The 22,420-nt window shown below is 41.7% G+C and overlaps 1 protein-coding gene across 1 annotated transcript; it reads right to left on the reverse strand.

Moving 5' to 3' along the window:
- Positions 1-7,157: 7,157 nt before the first annotated feature.
- LOC124607444 (trypsin-2-like) lies at positions 7,158-22,216 on the reverse strand. Its single transcript, XM_047139778.1, has 2 exons — positions 21,806-22,216; positions 7,158-7,655 (listed from the first exon to the last, which is right to left on the reverse strand). Exons 1-2 carry the CDS (start codon positions 22,181-22,183, stop codon positions 7,278-7,280), a joined length of 756 nt encoding a protein of 251 aa, XP_046995734.1. The 5' UTR covers positions 22,184-22,216; the 3' UTR covers positions 7,158-7,277.
- Between the last annotated feature and the right edge of the window lie 204 nt (positions 22,217-22,420).

A 22,420-nucleotide genomic window follows, 5' to 3' on the forward strand; every position in this document is an offset into this window, starting at 1 on the left:
TCAGTTGTGTTTGCAAGCCAAATGTTCAATGACCAGTACACAGTTTGAATTCTTAGAACAAAAAAGTAGATCTTTGGGTGATGAAATTAGACATCTTTATTGTACAAGCATTCAGACATGAAAATTATTTGAAATTTTATTTTTATTTTTGGTGAAGAAGATAAATCTTTATAGAAAAGTGTACATATCATTTACATTTTCTAACTCATTTTCTATAACAAAATAAAAAAGTACTCTCAAGAATATCCCACAATTACAAAATTATATAAATACATATTATACCATATTTATATAGTAATTACGTCTATAGACAGGCAAAATATTTTGTGGCAAGTATTAATGATATCAGTATATGCTCCAAGAAGAAATGTAGAAGATCCGATAAAAACATCTCTTTTTGAGTGGCTTCTTAATTGCCAAATAGGATATTGTAAAGAGCTAAAATGTATAACAGATATATTAATTAGCCATTCATTTTTAATTTTGTTTTGTTTATTTAATATCTTAATATAACTGGAAAGTAATACATCATACAAGTTTGTTGTATTAGTTTTAAATGTATTTGTATGTAATTTCAGTGTAACATAAAAACTCCTTGGTCCAATAGGAAATATCATCTTCGTAAAAGTTTGAGGAAAGGGAAGAGTAAATGAATATGCATAGTCTAAGTAACAACCCAGAAGTGTAAAGGTGGGCTGAACAGGCTTTTCTAATTGTTAAGAAAAATCAGTTACATTTTATAAGAAGAAGGTGACTTCTTAACAGCAATGAGAGGCAGATGGAATGTAGTGAAGAGAATTCGAAATACTGAAGTGGAGAGAGTCTAGGCCAGTTTAAAGTTTAAAACTGTACCTGCATAGTTCAGTCCCGTACCCTACTCAGAAACGGTTCTAAAATTTATCATTGTGCATTCAATAACAATATGACACAACGGAGTGGCAACAGAAATCTTATTTCTGAAATTTTATTCCTTAATTTCTCATTTGCAAGATAGTACCCGCCATCTTGTCTTGGTAGAGCGATCATCAAAAAACTGTGATGCACCACGATCAGAGATTAACCAACCCAGCGATGACAACAGGTGAGACAAGTGAATCCTCTAGCGATTTGTCTACTGCTCTAAGTATTGTTTTGAATCAAGTGAATACAGCAGTGTAACAGACTATAATTGGATATTTATAAAATACTAAGAACAGTTAAGTCGAATTCATTAACTATGGAAAGGATAAGAGTTTTATTAAAACATTATTTTACTATCACCTTAAAATTGTCTCGCGGCTAGAAACGGATACTGAGCCACTTAAGAGGATGGTAAGAACATTAGGGCTTGAAACCTTTGCTCAACTTGTCCTTAAAAATAACAGTCCTTCAGCAATGGAAGCAAGCTAAAATGAGGATGATGCTGAAACGTGACAAACCAAAAAACAATCCCAACTCGTACAGGTCTAGACAGCAGATCTTGTTCTATGGATAAGCAGTAAAGCGACAGAAGTATCCAACATGGAAGATGCAACCGTACTAATCTTCTTTAACATCGAACACAAATTTGATAAAGTGTGGAACAGTGGGCCACTCTTTGAAATGTTACGTGTCAACTTTCCATATGCAGTGGTGCATTTAATAGCAAGTCTCACCTGTGACAGGAAAGTAGAAGTCCGAGTTGGTCGACATGTTCCACACCAAATGCATGGATCTCCGGGATCAGTCGCATCTCCACTATTATACTCAGTCTATGTAGTTGACATTTATAGACCTGAATGCTGGAATGAAGGTAGAGCCTTATGTGCAAACGATATTGCATACTGCTGTGACACCCGAGCTAGTGATAGAGCAAACGAACAGGTCAAGGACTTTATAAAGAGAGTAAAATCTTCACTAAAGCCGACAGCCGATATATTCGTCACGAAAGAATCAGCACTTGTATTGGTATAACAATTCTTATTTATTCTTACTCTGATATGAGGTTCTGAACAAGGCGGGTTGCTAACGTAATTACTTAGATGTGAAGATCATCCAGAGTGATCGAAACATGTCACGTGATTAAAAATGTGCAACTCAGACTGAGGAATAAATGATAATTTGCTTTAAATACCGGAATATTGGTTAAGCAAGTGGAGGATAAGACGTACCCCAACAAAAACCAGCTCACATTGTCCTGACGTCGACACCTACTAATTAAATTGAATTTATTTCGACGAACTACTTAACTGACAAAAACACAAAACAGAAAAAATAAGAAAAGCAGAGACTAGACAACCTAGTACCACTTATGAGATATAGAATGTGTGGTACAGTCCCACCAGTATCATTGTTCACATACAAAATTTTCGTCGCCCAATACTTTGACGTAGAATGCAAGCATGAATAATGTCACCCTGTCAAACTAAGATCGTGTCTCCATAAAGGAGGATACTGCAAATATCTGTAGAAGTGGCATACGAGTTCCATTCTGTCTCATTTTATGCAGCTCTCAACGGAACGTAAATACAGGTCACACTGAAAGAACAATTCGCTAGATATGGACTCAGCAGATTAAAGTACACTGGTTTTACGAAATCTCTCCTTCAGTATATATAATGAAAAGAAAGGGAAGATTTCACGCCAATATGCATTATTTATAATGCATTAGGCTGTAGAAAATATAAAAAATAATAACACACAAAAAGAAATGACACAAGGTAATCAATCCTAACTGAGGTTTTTTCCTATAGGGATCTTTTTCCTCAGGCTTGAGGCAAATGCTGTGATTAGGCAACAAGTATATGAATATCCCCATTCAACCTGCATCACAAATTTCATCCGAACCAAGTACAAGTAAGTACAGAATTCAAAACTAAAAAGTGCCAACACAGCACGATAACAACTGGGGGCTCCGCCCTGCTGCAGCCCGCCATCGCCTTCAGAAATGGAGTGAAAGATTTAAAAAAATGTTAAATACCACACTGCACAACATTTGCAGCATGTAACATTGTAATTGTTATTTAATTGTTTGTCTCTTTAAATATATGCAGATGTAAGTGAAATCAGATTCCCTCATACTCAGCATTAACAAGATTAGAGCTATACCATAGAATGGCACGCAGCAAAACAGATCTTTTACACTAAAGATTACTTTAAGCATTAAAACTTTATATCAGGAGTAGTCGCAATGAGGCTCAGGATCAAAGTGTTGCTCTTTCTTGGAAGTAGGTCCTACGTATGTATTAGGTATATTACACACATCAGAAAAAGTTTTGCATCACCCGGGTTCCCAGAACTCCTGAAGATAGACGTTGACTGCGGATATTGAATCACAGACACAGTCCCTTTGACTGTTCAGAGATATCACTGAACCCGCCCAAAGATAATAACAACCACGCATGAGAAGCGCCTATTACACGGAGGGGGTCCGACAGCCGATCACTTCCAGTTATTCCACCAGTAAGGAGGTAGTTCAACCATGCCTAGACGGTCAGTACCGCGGTTCGATCGCGTTCGCATTAATACTTTGTGTCAGTAAGAGCTCTCAACAAGTGTCCAGGCGTCTCGGAGTGAACCAAAGCGATGTTGTTGGGACATGGAGGAGATACAGAGAGACAAGAACTATCGATGGCATGCCAATTTTAGACTGCCCAAGGGCTACTACTCCAGTGGATGACCGCTACCTACGGATTATGGCTCGGAGGGACTCTGACAGCCAACGCCACCATGTTGAAGAAAGCACCCACAGGACGTCGTGTTAGGACTCAAACTGTGTGAAATAGACTGCATGATGGGAAACTTCACTTCCGACGTCCATGGTGAGATCCATCTTTGCAACCACGACACCATGCAGCGCGGTACAGATAGACCCAACAACATGCCAAATGGACTGCTCAGGACTGGCATCACGTTCTCTTCACCGATAAGTGTCGCATATGCCTTCAACCAGACAATCGTCGGAGACGTGTTTGGAGGCAACCCGGTCAGGCTGAACGCCTTAGACACACTGTCCAGCGTGTGCAGCATGGTGGAGGTTCCCTGCAGTTTTGGGGTGCCATTATGTGGGGCCGACGTACGCCGCTGGTGGTCATGGACGGCGCCATATCAGTTGTATGATACGTGAATGCCATCCTTCGACCGATAGTGCAACCATATCGGCAGCATATTGACGAGACATTCGTTTTCAAGGACGACAACTCGCGCCCCCATCGTGCATATCTTGTGAATAACTTCCTTCACATCACTCGACTAGAGTGGCCAGCATGTTCTGCAGACATGAATCCTATCGACATGTCTGGGATAGATTAAAAAGGGCTTTTTATGGACGACGTGACCCACCAACCATTCTCTGAGGCATCTACGCCGAATCGCCGTTGAGGAGTGGGACCATCTGGACCAACGGCGCCTTCATGAACTCGTGGATAGTATGCCACGACGAATACAGGCACGCATCAGTGCAATAGGACGTGCTACTGGGTATTAGAGGTACCGGTGTGTACAGCAATCTGGACCACCATCTCTGAAGGTCTCGCTGTATGGTGGTACAACATGCAATGTGTGGTTTTCATGAGCATTAAAAAGGGCGTAAATGATGTTTATGTTGATCTCTAGTCCAATCTTCTGTACAGGTTCCGGAGCTCTCGGAACCGAGGTGATGCAAAACTTTTTTTGATGTGTGTATTACCAAGTTACATTAAATGAAACTTTAAGATATTCAAATGTATTAACAGTCATCAACATTTTCTTAATCACGCTTTAGCTACGTAGTTTTTATTTAAAAAATCGTGTACAGTCATATCCTCTGTAGCGTTGTGCTCTGATTGTCACGCTGTTAATGCACAGTATGAAAATGGCTGAGGCTGCTTTCTGTTCCGTAGTGAAACATGCGCGGGGAACACGGTTAAAAAGTGCCGATAATTAGGCTATTCTTAACGTTTTTCATAAATTTACGGAGACAATCGCCTTTGAAGTTTTTCCAGCGGTGTATATATTGCAGTTGTTTAAAGTACTAGCACTGAACGTGTAGCGCAGTCGGTAGCGTAACGAAATATGACACACGCTGGTATTTGTGAGTTGGTTCAAATCACGCCACTATTTTTTTCTCTTTCAATTTGAATTACCTACATCTCGTTTATATAAAACTCATCGTCATTTTTATGAGTAATGTACGTCTTCTTGTTTCTAATTACATACTAGACGCGAAATTCTTGTTTCCATTTCAAATACAAATTCTTAATTATCGATGTTCTACGAAAGACTGTTCATAAAAGTTGTTTAAATTAAAAAAAAACATAACAATTTAATTTTTAAGGCAAAAATGGAAAACCAACTCCTCTGTATTTGGACTATGTCCATCGTTTTCTACCACAGAATAGATAAGTATGGTAGAAACACGAAAAACAATCATATTCGCAACATCGAGCGTATCATACAAATGCTGCAATTTTACATTTGCTACTGTACCATTACAATATGAACCAAATAGAACTGATCTGGAGCCAAGCTGCGGCATTTGGCCCGAGAAGTAACATGACTGTTAAGCCCCCTGACGCTGGAACTAACGCACGCAGCTTTTTCACACGTCACTGCCGAATGCTGGCGAGATATAGAACTGCTCGTCATAGAAGAAGAAGAGAAAATGCTGCGCCCGGTTGGCTTCGTGGATTCTGTTGTTGATAGGCTCGTTATCAACGTAGCAGGTGACGCTTCCAGAACTGAAATGTATTTCTCAGATTCGGATAAGGAAAGAGCTGAGAGATTACCAGACGATGATATTTAACTATACGGTGTAATACCTCACTACTCTGTTATGTTACACACAGCTTATGCAGAAAAATTACTCTGTGGTCCAATCAGGAATTTTCATCATTCTTGTTTTTAATTGCCGGCTGTAGTGGCCGAGCGGTTCTAGGCGCTACAGTCTGGAACCGCGCGACTGCTACGGTCGCAGGTTCGAATCCTGCCTCGGGCATGGATGTGTGTGATGTCCTTAGGTTAGTTAGGTTTAAGTAGTTCTAAGTTCATGGGGACTGATGACTTCAGAAGTTAAGTTCCATAGTGCTCAGAGCCATTTGAACCATTTTGTTTTTAATTACAATAGTACGTTAGATAAAAACGATAACGTGTTGCGGTTTTCGTCTAGTCGTCTAAAGAGTGTATTGTGGGAGGTTTGCAGTGTATTATTTCATTATGCTTAAAAATTAAATGACATTCGAAGCTGTATTGCTCCTCTGCTCGTCCCTTTTTTACGTGTGAACTGCACCTGGCCGCCGGCCGCTGTGGGCGAGTGCTTCTAGGCGCTTCAATCCGGAGCCGCGCTGCTGCTACGGTCGCAGGTTCGAATCCTGCCTCGGGCATGGATATGTGTGATGTCCTTAGGTTAGTTAGGTTTAAGTAGTTCTAAGTCTAGGGCACTGATGACCTCAGATGTTAAGTCCAATAGTGTTTAGAGCCATTTGAACCATTTATTGCAGCTGGCCACTTCACTGCAGGCTAGCTGTATCAGGTGACCGGCGAGTGCTGTCCAAGCTAAATATGCTGGTAAAGCTGCTATCCAGTAATATCGATGTGCGCGTAACGCACAGCACAAAATGTAACATTATCGTACTTGACAGTACTCGAGACAGCTTGGCTGCAGTCCCACGTGAAACGGAAATCCAATGAGGTTCCAGCAAACGCGGAAGAATACATAGTGCAATGTTTACATTAGATTTATTCGTATGATGAACGGATTATAATCAATACGTTATGATATCATGATAATAACAAACACAAAACATACCGTACATTTTAAAATACGCTTATATGTTTGTTGATGTCCTTGTGATAATATAGAATTTTTTCACATCTATGAATAAAAGTATATTTTATTACCTATTTTGGTTCCAGGCAGGAACGCCATAGCCGGCCGGAGTGGCCGAGCGGTTCTAGGCGCTACAGTATGGAACCTCGCGACCGCTACGGTTGCAGGTTCGAATCCTGCCTAGGGCATGGATGTGTGTGATGTCCTTAGGTTAGATAGGTTTAAGTAGTTCTAAGTTCTAGGGGACTGATGACCTCAGCAGTTAAGTCCCATAGTGTTCAGAGCCATTTGAACCATTTTTTTTAACTCCATAAATAATGCGAACGGGAAAAAGGATATCCAACGCCGTTTACGTTTCACTGGGTGTTTTAAAACGAATTTTTTGTATGTGGTTTCCAGTTTTTTATTACTGTTTAATTTGCGTAATATTATTTACATTCATCTCAAGCTGAAATAGTGTAACCAAGACGAAAGAGTGTCACAACTGGAAAAAGCACAACAGCAGTAGTAGGCTCTAGACGCCGGTGGTGTCATTGATCCACTGCCTGATTTCGTCGTTGGCGATGTTGGCGTAGACGCTGGGCCAGCCGGGAAGGGCACAGCCGTTGCCCCAGGAGGAGATGACCCCCACCAGCACGCCATCCAACACCATGGGGCCCCCATAGTCGGGGCCACAGCGGTCGCGGCCGCCGCCCGGCCACCAGGCGCAGATCTTGCGGACGCTCACCTTGCCCAGCCCGTCATAGGCGGCACTGCAGTTGTCCCGGTCCACGATATAGAGCTGCACCATCTGCAGCTGGTCCGCCAGGTACCCGCCGTTCCAGACTGTGCCCCAGCCAGTTATGGTCACCAGCGTGCCGGCCTCAGGCTCCACTGTCGTCAGCGGAATGGGCTGCTCAGAGAGCAAGCAAAAAGAGAAGTCGTCACAGAGAACGCCCAAAGATAACAAGAGAATGTGTTGGTAATTGTGCCGTCCAAGCCTCAGAAATCTGGCCAAACACTGACTTTAGACTTTCGCCACGAAATTAAATGTAATATTAGGACGTTTGTAAGTCGGCTGTTTAGGTTCTTGTATTGGTAACGCCACCGTCACGTAGCGCTCTGTATGAAAATCACTGGCTGTGCTGTGTGCAGTCTGTGGCCGGGTGGCATTGTTGGAATTTGCTATTGTAGTGTTGGGCAGTTGGCTGTTAACAGCGCGTAGCGTTGCGCAGTTGGAGGTGAGCCGCCAGCAGTGATGGATGTGGGCAGTGAGATGGCGGAGTTTTGAGAGCGGATGATCTGGACAGAGACAGTAAATTTGTAAGACTGGATGTCATGAACTGCTGTATATATTATGACTTTTGAGCACTATTAAGGTAAATACATTGTTTGTTCTCTCTCAAAATCTTTCATTTGCTAACTATGCCTATCAGTAGTTAGTGCCTGCAGTAGTTTGAATCTTTTATTTAGCTGGCAGTAGTGGCGCTCGCTGTATTGCAGTAGCTTGAGTAACGAAGATTTTTGTGAGGTAAGTGATTTGTGAAAGATATAGTTTAATGTTAGTCAGGGCCATTCTTTTGTAGGGATTATTGAAAGTCAGACTGCGTTGCGCTAAAAATATTGTGTGTCATTTTAGTGTTGATCAGAATAGGTAAAGAGCCAAATGCGAAATTTCTGAGTACGTTCAGTTCTGCTCAGCTGTTTGAAAATCAAATAACGTAGGGGCTTACCAGCACAGTAATCCAACGTTACACGTTGTAGAAACAATGGACAACTCCAATTAAAAGAGTATCTTCAGAAAGAAAACAATATTTACAAAGTATCCAGAATATGTAAGAAACCCAGAATACTTTCAAAGTACACTGACGGGAGTAAATCGCAACACAAAAAAATATTTAATGTAGTGTAATGAAATTTTGGGAATACATTTATCTAGGTAATATATTTAAGTGAATAGCATCGCAAATCATGGGCCAATGTCAGTGTGAAATAAGCCATTACAAATGTAAAATACTGGTACATTAATAATAGGTGTAACCACCAGAATGCCGAATGCAAGTACACAGACATTCATGCATTGTGTTGTACAGCTACCGGATGTCAGTTTGTGGGATGGAGTTCTACGCCTGTTGCACTTAGCACAGGGACGGTTAATCCTGTTTCTCAGTGAGGCTGGAGCTGTCGTCCAATGATTACCCATTTATGCTCGACTGGGGACAGATCTGGTGACCGGGCAGGCCAAGGCAACATATCGACACTCTGTATATCATGTTGGGCTACAACAGTGGTATGTGGGCGAGCATTATCCTGTTGGAAGACAGCGCCTGGAAGGCTGTTAATGCATGGTAGCACAACAGGTCGAATCACCAGACTGACGTACAATTTTGCAGTCAGAGTTCTTGGGATAACTACTAGAGTGCTCCCGCTGTCACATGAAATCGCACCGCAGATCATAACTCCAGGTGTATGTCCAGTGTGTCCAACACGCCCACAGGTTGGTTGCAGGCCGTCAGCTGGCCCCCTTCTAACCAACACTCGGTCATCGCTGGCACCGAGGCAGAAGCAGCTTTCATCAGAAAAAACAACAGACCTCCACCCCGCCCTCCAATGAGCTCGCGGTTGACGCCACTGAAGTTGCAAACGGCGATGCTTTGGGGTCACTGTAATGCACGCTACGAGGTGTCTGGTCGGAGCTGTCCTCGAATTAACCGATTTGTACCAGCTCGTTGTGTCACTGTGGTCCCAGCTGCTGCTCAAATGGCTCTGCAGAAGCAGTACGATGCGCCAGAACCTATGCCGAACACGATGGTCTTCCTTCTCTGTAGTGCCATGGCCGTCCGGAGCCTGGTCTTCTTGCGACACTTCCGGTGCCAGCAGTCATGTACAGTGGCTACATCCCTGACAGGTCTTTCAGCAATATCACAGAAGGAACATCCAGCTTTTCGTAGCCCTATTACACGACCTCGTTCAAACCCAGTGAGGTTTGTCGCCTTGAAGGCTTTCTTGACTAACATCAATTCGTCACGTCGAATCTCAAAGGTAACTAATGCTCACGACCGTTACCCTTTAAAGCAAACCTGATTTGCATCCTCACTGTGGCGTTACTAGTGTCACTCTTATGCAGCTGGCGGGAAATTTGAATAAACATATAGAAATCATCTTTCAGATGTAGAAACACACCTGGTAACTTGCATTTATGTTGCACAACGCCCTTTTAATGTTAGGTTTTTCTTTATTTTTTGTCTTTAGTGTATAAATAGTCCCGTAGCATTTCAAGGAATGTATCTTTTAAATTCAGACTGTAGAATATGATTGCCTTGTAGTGGACGACTGTTGTTGCACACACAGATATATCGTAGCACAAATACTGTCTGCGGCTGAAATGCATGATTGCGACGGGTATATGGTAGCGAGTTTTGTGAAGTGCTCTAGACAGAATAGCACATGGTGTTGTAAAAACATTCTCATTAATTCAGTTATATCAGTATAGTAACTGTGACTCACTTGAAGAGGTTCAAGCGATGTAAATATATTAAATATCTCTTCAATGCTGTGACACTACCGAAATAATACCGGTCAAATTCTCCATTTCTACATACACGGTACCAGTAGCTGCAGTATCAATAACTAATTAATACTGGCACTGTGTATGTAACTATTGAAACGTATTTCTTCGTCGCCATACACTCTTCGTTTTATTCAGTTGGAACACCATCAGTGGCAGCCTGTTTCTCGCTCGCGATGTTGATGTGACCTCTTAGTGCAATTCTCACGAGATTTTTCCTCTTTCTCACCAGTGGTATGCATAAAAGATAAAAGAAACTAGGAGAATCAATAAATGGCGAACTATAAAACCCAATCACTATGCCAATGAAATCTACTGGTAAGGCGTTATTTTTCGAGGGGGCATTAAACAATCGACGGACGCAGGGTGGATGGGAGCGAGGAAAAGGACTTTTTCCCCAAGTTTCCCCAACTCTACACCTCACCCTTCTCAGGAATTTTTCTCAGCTGCTTGCTGTATGCGTATCACCCTTTCAAACTATGGATCTCTCTGTGTTTGCGAAGCTTGTTGACACTCGGTTCGGACAAAAGGAGCACTGGTATCGCCAAACACTTCCGTGGAATTTGCTCTGCAATTGGTCACATGAAATGACGTCAGAGGACTTCCGCTCTGAGGACAGGGGTGAATAGAACTCGACGGGCCGAATCACAGTGGTGTGGATTTTCCTCAGAGCTTGTCGCAGGTAGTGGTGTGCAGTTAGCAACACCTGCTCGCCGTAATGGTAATCTGTGCTAATCAGAATATATTATGTAGTCGTTTAAAGCAGCGTTCAACTAATTTTCGATCTGAATTGATTTCATAAGTTTCAGTCTGATCTGAATTTACGTTTTTGAAACCAGTGCCACCTCACAGTGTGCATGCTTTCAACTTTTTAGTTTCCACATCTCGTGATGCATTACTTCAAGTGACTAAGAAGTAAAACTGATTAAAAATCGTCATCTATGCTCACGCGCGAGTTTCGTAACGCTCCTAATTCACTGTTTTTCTTGTGATCGTATTGTTACAAATTAGATAACCATGACGAGATGCCTGCTTTGTTTCGCCTGCGCCAGTCTCGCGTGAAGGCGCATGTAACGCAAAGAGCTTTGCCAACTCTGGCAACCATTTCGTTTGTATTCTCACACGTATAACATTTGCGTGACCACCTTCATCGCCAGACATGACAACTCGCGACATTTACTAAAGGTAAATACCAACAATAAGAATCTTTTTGCTACCCCGCTGAGCTCAGAACGAAAATCTATGTCGTAGCTGAAGAAGTAGCGACTAATCGGTTGCCTAATTACCAACAGAAGTCACATTAAACCTTAAAAAAAACATGATTTCACGACACCAGAATATGCACTGTGAGTCATCAAATTAAACATATTGCTGCAAGCTATGGTGCCTGCAGTGTGGTTTACTGGTTAACGTCACTGCTTGGTAGCTATGATCGCCGGCTCGAACACACCCACCAAAGATTTATAAAAAAGCAGCTTAAAAGACATAAAGGCAAGTCCGCGGTCCTGACTGTATACCAGTCAAGTTCCTCTCACAGCATGCTGATACAATAGCCCCATATTTAGCAAACATAAACAACCAACCGCTTGTCGAAATATCCGCACCTAAAGACTGGAAAGTTGCGCAAGCTACACCAATACCCAAGAAAAAAACAGGAGTAATCCGCTAAATTACATACCCATATCATTAAAGTCGATTTTCAGTAGGATTGTGGAACATATACTGTGTTCGAACATTATGAGTTATCTCGAAGAAAATGATTTATTGACAAACAGCCAACACGGATTCAGAAAATATCGTTCTTATGAAACACAATTAGATCTTTATTCTCACATGTAATGAGTGCTATTGACAGGGCTTTTTATGCGGTACCTCACAAGCGACTTCTAATCAAATTGGGTACCTATGGCATATCGTCTCAGCTGTGCAACTGCATTCGAGATTTTCTATCAGAAAGGTCACAGTTCGTAGTAACTGATGGAAAGTCGTCAAGTAAAACAGAAGTAATATCTGGTGTTCCCCAAGGAGGTGTTCTACTCCCGCTGCTGTTTCTAATACACGATTTAGGAAACAATCTGAGAAGAACTCGTAGATTGTTTGCACGTGATGCTATGATTTACCTTTTTATAAAGACATCTAACCTTTAAAACAAATTGCAAAACTATTTACACAAGATATCTGTATGATCAGAAAAGTAGCAGTTGACTAGTAATGATGAAACGTTTGAAGTCATCCACATGAGTACCAAAAGGAATCCTCTAAATTTCAATTACATGATAAATCACACCAGTTCAAAGGCTGTAAAGGATTACAATCACGAACACAGTGGAACATCATAGAGTGAGCATAAATCGGTCCAGAATCTTACTCGTAGTGCGAAACAATCGTTAAGCGAAACAATTGATTCCTTATAAATTAATGTAAAATACATCAATGCGTTTCATGCATAAAAGTACTAAAAGTTTTTATCTTATTTGCGACATTTATTCAAATTATATATACACCTATTATGTTGAAACATCCCCTCAGAAAAATTTATGAATTACTGTGCTGGTAAACCTCTTACGTTAATTGATTTTTAAACAGCTGAGCAAAACTGAACGTACTCAGACATTTCTCTCTTTACTTATTCTGATCATCACTAAACTGACACACAATATTTTTAGCGCAGCGCAGTCTGACTTTCAATAATCCCTACAAAAGAATGGCCCTGACTAACAATAACCTATACCTTTCATGAATCAATTACCCCACAAAAATCTTCGTTACTCGAACTACTGCAATACAGCGAGCGCAAATACTGCCAGCTAAATAAAAGATTCTAACTATGGAAGGCATAGTTAGCAAATGAAAGATGTTGATAGAGAACAAACAATGTATTTACCTTAATAATGTTCAAAAGTCATCATATATATAGCGTTGGTATGTTGATAGACACACAAACACACACGCAAAATTTAAGCTATCGCAACCCACGGTTGCTTCATCAGGAAAGAGGGAAGGAGAGGGAAAGACGAAAGGATGTGGGTTTTAAGGGAGAGGGTAAGGAGTCATTCCAATCCCGGGAGCGGAAAGACTTACACATACACACACATATCCATCCGCACATATACAGGCACAAGCGCGAGTGTGTACCTGTCCTTTTTTCCCCCTAAGGTAAGTCTTTCCGCTCCCGGGATTGGAATGACTCCTTACCCTCACCCTTAAAACCCACATCCTTTCGTCTTTCCCTCTCCTTCCCTCTTTCCTGATGAAGCAACTGTGGGTTGCGAAAGCTTGAATTTTGCTTGTATGTTTGTATGTCTACCAACATACCAACGCTTTCGTGTGGTAAATTACGTCATCTTTGTTTTTAGATATATTTTTCCCACGTGGAATGTTTCCGTTCATGACATCCAGTCTCACAAATTTCCTTATTCTGACGGACACACGTCCAGATCGTTCGCTCTCAAAACTCTACCATCTCTCTTCTCACATCCACCACTGCTGGCGGCTCACCTCCAACTGCGCAACACTACGCGCTGTTCACATCCAACTGCCCAACAATACGAGAGCGAATATTCCAACAATGCCAACCAGCCACAGATTGCACACAGCACAGTCAGTGATTTTCATACAGAGCTCTACGTGGCGTTACCAACATAAAAACCTAAACAGCCTACTTACAAGGTACTTTATTATTCACGACACATAACTAATTCTTTTTTTCTAGGAAAATATCTTTGGTCATTTCTTTCTGCCGATGCTTCTATACATGGCAGAAACGACACAGAATTATCGTGAAATAAATTTGTAGCGCGCCTAGCCTCTGCTTTGTTGGGGTAATTCCCATGCTTTCAGCATTTCTCTTCCTACACGAGAAGATTGCTGCTTTGCTATTACCGTCTCAGCCTCCTCCACCTACCCCTCTGCAGAACTCCTCTCCACAACTTCCTGTTGTGAGACACACTGCAACTTCACAAGCTCTTTGGTGGCCATTTCTTGGCTGTGATCTTCCATAGACTCATCGAGATCATTGTTATCCACTTCTAGTCATATGCTCTTGACCAAAGATAAAATTTCGTTGACTACAGGCTCCACAGGAACTGACACAAATGCCTCAGTCACATTCGATTACGTACTCCGGCCAAAGCTTCTGGGGATGTGGGGGGTGGGGGCGGGAAGGTGGAACCAAGGACACATACAGGGAAGCTTTCTTGAAAAGGTGTCTTTCTATAGGTATGACGGTATCCGTCGGTCCACCGATGTGATCTACGAGTGTTGTGAGTGTTGTGTCAGATATGAAAATAGCTTCATCACTAAACAGTCTTAATGGTACTACTCCGCGATCACCAAGTAGGCAACGCCGAATTCCAAATTCCTGCCTTCATCTTCTTCTCCATAGATTTTAATCCGCTGTAAATAATTACAGCGGTTGTGCGTACGTAATGTGCGCCATATTCTTGTGCATGGAACATCGATAAGTGCATTAATTGTACGTGTTTTTGTTGAAAGACTTTATTCTACCAATTCAATAATGTGTTCTACTTCATCCAAACTCTGTTTATTTGTACGAACAGACGTGATATTACTGCTGCGCGCCAGTCCCGTGGGTTTTTGTGGGAACACGAGTAAACACTATTGAATCTGGCACTGTGCGGATAGGAAATCGTCAGCCGTGTTCCCTACAAGTAGCAGCAGTAGTATTGCCGTTACAAAACCCATACACGAAATACCATACCGGCATACTCAGAAATTGTAAGTACATGCGGCATGCTTAAACGATACAGTAGAACAGCCTAACAAATCAGAATAATAGTTTAAAAATTCAATTATTTAAACTGAAGCCAACTTCGCAACTTTAAGTATAAACAAAAATGACAATCGATAAATAAACCCATGGCAACTAGTGCGCCAACACCGCAATGAATACATATCTCTCCAACCAGCTGTAATTCTTTTACCAATAAAAACTGGACCCATGTTAAATGGAATGATTAATTCGAATTAGTATACACTGCCATCTCCTAAAATATTTACTATTTCTCCTGAAACATGGTCTGAGGAACCCGCGAGATTCTGTGCAATTAGCAGACGCAGTAGAGTCGATACAGTGGAGAATTTGGCTTGGCCACAGCCTAAGTTCTGTAACTGACGAAGAAATTCTTTTATCACTGCATATACTTTCTTGATCGGAAGACTCTGTGGGAGTTTGAAAACAAAGCAAGGCAGCCATGGCAAGTTGTAGCTTTGCGTTTGTTGCTGGCGCAGGCGATAAAATAAAGCATGAGAAAGGTAAGATATTTGCTATGGAAGCACAGTGCCCCACGGTTTAAAGTTTTCATGCACGCCTATTACAAGTACTGCGTGTATTCTGCAAAGACTGAAACAAACTAAGGCTAGAGCCTCTGAAAGACTGTATCTGTGTGTCACAACTCGTAGGGATTGGCTCACGGGAGAGCGTCAGCGAAATCTTAGAAGAAAGAAAAAGAAACAGAACCTGAATATCGAGCAAGTCACCTTGCGAAAGCGTAACTACAAATTTTCAAGAACAGTATCAAGTGAAGTATATGGAGATATTCTTCACATCTCTGCATATCGGCCACGTTGCGAAATGTATAGCAAGATTAGAATATTTACATCACACTCATGGACATTTGAGCAATATTCTTCTCACATTCTATATTCTACTTGAAGGGGAAGTAATAGCAAAATGAGTACACTCTGCCATATACTTCAGTGTTTCACAGAATGTGTATGAATCTGTAAATGTTTATTATGTTCTGCCCTTTCCATCACAGCGCAGAGTTTTACGGTTTCTTGAAACTGTATGAACACAATACGGATCTACATGAAAGTTGTATACGAAACATGTCAGAGTAGAAATTGTATTTATTCCGTAGATCCAAAGTGAACAAAAAAATTCGACAGATTCCAAGTTAAATGGTTCTCACGGACGTGGAACAAGAAAAAACAAGACTACAACATATTTTCATTTGATTCGCATTGTGAAGGGACAGATCAAGATAAGATGGATAGTTTTTATGAGGCACTCAGTGATGTAGTTGTTAGAGTAAAGGACAAGGACAGTGTTCTGCTCATGGGTGATTTTAACGCCAGGATTGGAAATCGAACAGAAGGGTATGAAAAGGTTATGGGTAAATTTGGAGAGGATATGGAGGCCAACAGGAACGGGAAACAACTCTTGGATTTCTGTGTCAGTATGGGCTTAGTAATCACAAACTCCTTTTTTAAACGTAAGAACATTCACCGGTATACTTAGGAAGGCAGGGGAACCAGATCTGTCATTGACTATATAATAACAGATCAGGAATTCAGGAAGGCTGTGAGGGACACACGGGTATTCAGGGGATTCTTTGATGACACTGATCATTATTTAATCTGCAGTGAAATTGGAATTGTGAGGCCCAAAGTTCAGGAGGTCAGGTCCATATGTAGGGGGATAAGAGTGGAGAAATTTCAGGATAAGGAAATCAGGCACAAGTACATAACAGCGATCTCAGAAAGGTACCAGTTAGTTGAATGTAGTCAATTACAGTCATTGGAAATGGAATGGACAAGGTACAGGGACACAGTACTAGAAGTGGCTAAAGAATGTCTTGGAACAGTAGTGTGTAAAAGTAGGATGAAGCAAACAGCTTGGTGGAATGACACAGTTAAGGCAGCCTGTAAAAGGAAAAAGAAAGCGTATCAAAAATGGCTACACACTAGAACTCAGGTAGACAGAGGGAGTTATGTTGAAGAAAGAAGCAAAGCCAAACAGATAATTGCAGCATCCAAGAAGAAATCTTGGGAAGACTTTGGAAACAGGTTGGAGACTATGGGTCAAGCTGCTGGAAAACCATTCTGGAGTGTAATTAGCAGTCTTCGAAAGGGAGGTAAGAAGGAAATGACAAGTATTTTGGACAGGTCAGGAAAACTTCTGGTGAATCCTGTGGATGCCTTGGGCAGATGGAGGGAATATTTTGAAGAGTTGCTCAATGTAGGTGAAAATACGATCAGTAATGTTTCAGATTTCGAGGTAGAATGGGATAGGAATGATGATGGAAATAGCATCACATTTGAGGAAGTGGAGAAAATGGTCAATAGATTGCAGTGCAATAAAGCAGCTGGGGTGGATGAAATTAAGTCGGAACTCATCAAATACAGTGCAATGTCAGGTCTTAAATGGCTACACAGGATAATTGAAATGGCCTGGGAGTCGGGACAGGTTCCATCAGACTGGACAAAAGCAGTAATCACACCAATCTTTAAACATGGAAACAGAAAAGATTTTAACAACTACAGAGGTATCTCTTTAATCAGCGTTGTGGGTAAAATCTTCTCAGGTATTGTTGAAAGGAAAGTGCGAGTATTAGTTGAGGACCAATTGGATGAAAATCATTGTGGGTTTAGGTCTCTTAGAGGTTGTCAGGATCAGATCTTTAGCTTACGGCAAATAATGGAGAAGTGTTATGAGTGGAACAGGGAATTGTATCTATGCTTTATAGATCTAGAAAAGGCATATGACCGGGTTCCTAGGAGGAAGTTCTTGTCTGTTCTACGAGGCAAACTTTTGCAAGCAATCAAAGGTCTTTACATGGATAGTCAGGCAGCAGTTAGAGTTGACGGTAAATTGAGTTCATGGTTCAGAGTAGTTTCAGGGGTAAGACAAGGCTGCAACCTGTCTCCACTGTTGTTCATATTATTTATGGATCATATGTTGAAAACAATAGACTGGCTGGGTGAGATTAAGATATGTAAACACAAAATAAGCAGTCTTGCATATGCGGATGACTTAGTTGTGATGGCAGATTCGATTGAAAGTTTGCAGAGTAATATTTCAGAGCTAGATCAGAAATGTAAGGACTATGGTATGAAGATTAGCATCTCCAAAACGAAAGTAATGTCAGTGGGAAAGAAACATAAACGGATTCAGTGCCAAATAGGAGGAACAAAGTTAGAACAGGTGGACGGTTTCAAGTACTTAGGATGCATACTCTCACAGGATGGCAACATAGTGAAAGAACTGGAAGCGAGGTGTAGCAAAGCTAATGCAGTGAGCGCTCAGCTACGATCTACTCTCTTCTGCAAGAAGGAAGTCAGTACCAAGACTAAGCTATCTGTGCACCGTTCAATCTTTGGACCAACTTTGCTGTATGGGAGCGAAAGCTGGGTGGATTCAGGTTACCTTATCAACAAGGTTGAGGTTACGGATATGAAAGTAGCTAGGATAATTGCAGGTACTAGTAGATGGGAACAATGGCAGGAGGGTGTCCACAGTGAGGAAATCAAAGAAAAACTGGGAATGAACTCTATAGATGTAGCAGTCAGGGCGAACAGGCTTAGATGGTGGGGTCAAGTAACACGCATGGGAGAAGCAAGGTTACCCAAGAGACTCATGGGTTCAGCGGTAGAGGGTAGGAGGAGTCGGGGCAGACCAAGGAGAAGGTACCTGGATTCGGTTAAGAATGATTTTGAAGTAATAGGTTTAACATCAGAAGAGGCACCAATGTTAGCACTGAATAGGGGATCATGGAGGAATTTTATAAGGGGGCTATGCTTCAGACTGAACGCTGAAAGGCATAACCAGTCTTAAATGATGATGATGATGATGATGAGGTAATAAAACTGTTTACAGAACACGTTTATGCATAATACATCAATGAGCATGTGATAGTTCTTAACACTGTTGTAGCTCTGAATCACCAAAATAACACTTCTATACAATAATGACTTTACTACATTGGAGATGTGCAGAGATATGATTTTACTAAGACCCACACTGTTTGTTATTATTAATAATATACACATCTTTTGGTTCTACTAGAAAAATTGTCACTGCATTAGAAGGAATTAATTGCTAATGAATTCTTCAAACTTTTCCGAAACTTGACATGATATGGTAGTTAGCAAGTTAATGATATTATGCAGTCGTCCATAACGGACACTTGATTTTATCAGTTGAGTCATTGGTTGGAAAAGAGACATATTAATTACAATAAATTGCATTAAGGAATAAATATATTGGGAAGCAACAGTTATTATTCACATTACCTTGAAAAGATCTCTGCAAGACGTTCTTGAGTTCACAACAAACGACAGAAAACAGAATGAGAGTAGGCAAAGTATATTGGCTTTTTAAATTTTTTGTTTTATCCGGATATACATATCATTGAATATAGAGATTTGTTTAGGTGCTTAAGGCAGTTCTGTGATTTGCTCTTTCCATCTAAATTTATTGTGTAACTAGCTGCTACGAGCAGCTGCAGTTGCATGTCAGTACTTTTGTCACGGTGAGTGATGGTGAGTAAATAAGCTGTTGTTCACACAATAATGTCGGCTGTCTGCCAGGTCCGATGAGCATAGCTAGTGACGTGCGCCTCCCCCCCCCCCCTCCACTTTACCTCTCACCCATCTCCCCAGTGCCCAATACGCGACATAGCGGCATGCGCAGCGTTGTTGCCGAGTGGCATGTGCTAAGTAAAGGGGGCAGGAGCGCACATCTGTGCATCGTGCTACTGAAGTAACTACGCATCATACAACATGGATATTATACAGCAAATTTAATCACGTTAATACAATTGCAGACATGTTGAATCCCCTACTTCACACTCTTAGGGGAAGATTTTCTTTCTTTACTTTATGAAGTAGCCTATTTTCTTACCCAGGGCTCGAACAACCCCCTTCCCAAATTTCATCGAAATCATTTCAACAGTTTAGTCTTGAAAATATAAGAAATAGAGTTACTTGGCCGTTTAATAATACTAGTATGGACTGGATTAAACATATTGAGGATTGTAGAAGCAACTACACCTACCAATTCGTGGGATATAGCAGGAGAAACCATGGAGGTAGTGACCACATTCAGTTATCTCGGTTCCCAGATCTCTGCTGATGGCGACTGCAGCCATGAAATCCGGAGACGCCTGTTGCTCGGTAGACAGGCGATGTCAAACCTTGACAAGGTTATAAGGTCCAGAGATATAACACTAGCAACAAAGATCCGTATTGTGAGGGCTATGGTCTTTCCAGTTGTGATGTATGGATGTGAGACCTGGACCATTAGAAAGGCTGAACGGCGAAGAATTGACTCCTTCGAATTGTGGTGTTGGAGGAAGCTCCTTAGAGTTCCATGGACTGCAAAGAGAACCAACAGATCAATATTGGAGCAAATAAAATCAGATTTCTCCCTGGAAGGTCTAATGTTAAAACAAAAGCTGACCTACTTTGGACACACAATGTGAAGGCATGCCTCGCTGGAAAAAAACGTTGATGCTGGGGAAGATTGAAGGAACTAGAAGAAGAGGACGTCAGAGGACGAGATGGATCGATGGCATCACAGAAGCAACGTGTTCCAACCTGGAAGGTCTACGGGAGAAAGTGCAAGACAGGAAAAAGTGGCGAGATTTGGTTCATGGGGTCACGAAGAGTCGGAACCGACTAAACGAATAGAGAGAGAGAGAGAGAGAAGCATGGTATTCATTATGTTGAATCCTTTTGCATACCATGCATCAATCAATAAAAGCGTTTTCACAAATACGACCTAGTTCAAACGTCACAGAGTAAACAGCCGTTTTCAAAGAGTAAATATGTTTCCCTATGGCATGTTATATTCTTCAACTACTACTACTACTACTACTACGACGCGATCAGGCCCAGTGGACCGAACGCATGTACAAGTTTCCTCCTTCACTGTACTCTGTCCATTGCTGCTATCCGCCATCCATCTACATCTATTGACACTTGGTTTAAATCTTCATGGAGTCCATCCCTCCAACGCTTCTTGGGTCCCCCTGGCGGTCTCTTTCCTGTAGGTGTGAAATCCAGGAGCTTCCGAGGCCATCTGTGATCCCCCATCCGGGCCACATGGCCGGACCACTGCATTCGTTTGGCTTTGACAGTTCCCGCTATGTTGGGCTGCTGGTATAGTTCCTCAAGCTCTTGGTTGTATCTGAACCTCCATTCCCCTCTATCTACATCTAGAATTCATCAAACGAGATAACACTTTAAATTACGATATCTTGATTGTGCTGAAATAAAGTCTGTTTGCTCCCCCATGCTACGCTCAAGTTACCTGTGAACACATCTCGAAAATTTGTCTAGTAGTTTGAGGGATAAGCGTTTTCAAACAGACAAATAGATACGAGGGGTCTAGACAAACTTTAAACCACGATAGCTTTTTCTCGTGATCCGATTTTATGAAATAGAGCATATACGTTGCCGCAAGCTGCGCTCAACTTCCCTGTGAAAGCTGTATGAAAATCCGTCTAGTAGTTTTGGAGGTTAGCGTGTCGAAACAAAACAGACAGACACGACGTTTCTACAGCGTCGTCATTAGTGTAGACATAGATTGTAAGCCCATGAATTTAACTTTATCATCTTCTTCTATCTATTTGTCACCGCAGTTTGCACAAATAATTGGGAGTAAACCTCTTAGAAGTTCTAAATTGCATCTATTGTGCTTTTCAAAGTTTGGCGAAAAGGCATTGGCTAACAAATATTTATTAATTTACCTGAATTTTCTCATTGAAGGTGAAGGTGCCCAGAATCTGCGCTGCCCCGATGTCGTAGTCCATGGAGGTGGAGCTGTAGTGGCTGTTGTGGGCGGTCTTGGTGACATTGTAGATGATCCCATCGCTCTCCCGGATGGACGTGCCGACGCGTACGAAGTAGTACGAAGGGTCGAACTTTTGTACGCACTCTGCACAGGTCAGTACCCAAGTCTCGCTGATGATGATGCCGCCGCACTTGTGCTGGTACTCGAACTGAATGGACGCCATCCACGGGTAGTCCTCGATGTCGACGCCGGTGCCATTCACTATCCGTGGTGCGCTCTGCACAGTTAGCCAACACGAGGCCACTGTTAATGCACACACTACGATCTTCCACATGTTTGTGTCTACAGTTAAGATGTTTATGGAGTCCAGCTGAGAGACTTTGGCGACTCTGTGAAGAGCCTGTATATAAAGCTGCTGATTAGATTAAAGTAACACTTCACTTTAATCGGTTCGACTATTGCGATAAGAAGACGAGTGTGTCCATTAAAAAGCTCTATATGCTTTCTTCTGGGAAGTGATCTGCACGCGGGCATGCTCTGCCGGTTCTTTGAATTGCCTCTGCCTCTTCCG

Source organism: Schistocerca americana, chromosome 3 (genome assembly GCF_021461395.2).
Source record: "Schistocerca americana isolate TAMUIC-IGC-003095 chromosome 3, iqSchAmer2.1, whole genome shotgun sequence".
NCBI lineage: Eukaryota > Metazoa > Arthropoda > Insecta > Orthoptera > Acrididae > Schistocerca > Schistocerca americana.

Bases quoted from the DNA above. Each gene is read 5' to 3' on its own strand.
- LOC124607444 (XM_047139778.1), bottom strand. From the start codon at position 22,183: ATGTGGAAGATCGTAGTGTGTGCATTAACAGTGGCCTCGTGTTGGCTA. The intron at 7,656-21,805 runs GTAAATTAATAA...CTCTCTGAGCAG, and splicing joins CCTTCAATGAGAAAATTCAG to CCCATTCCGCTGACGACAGT.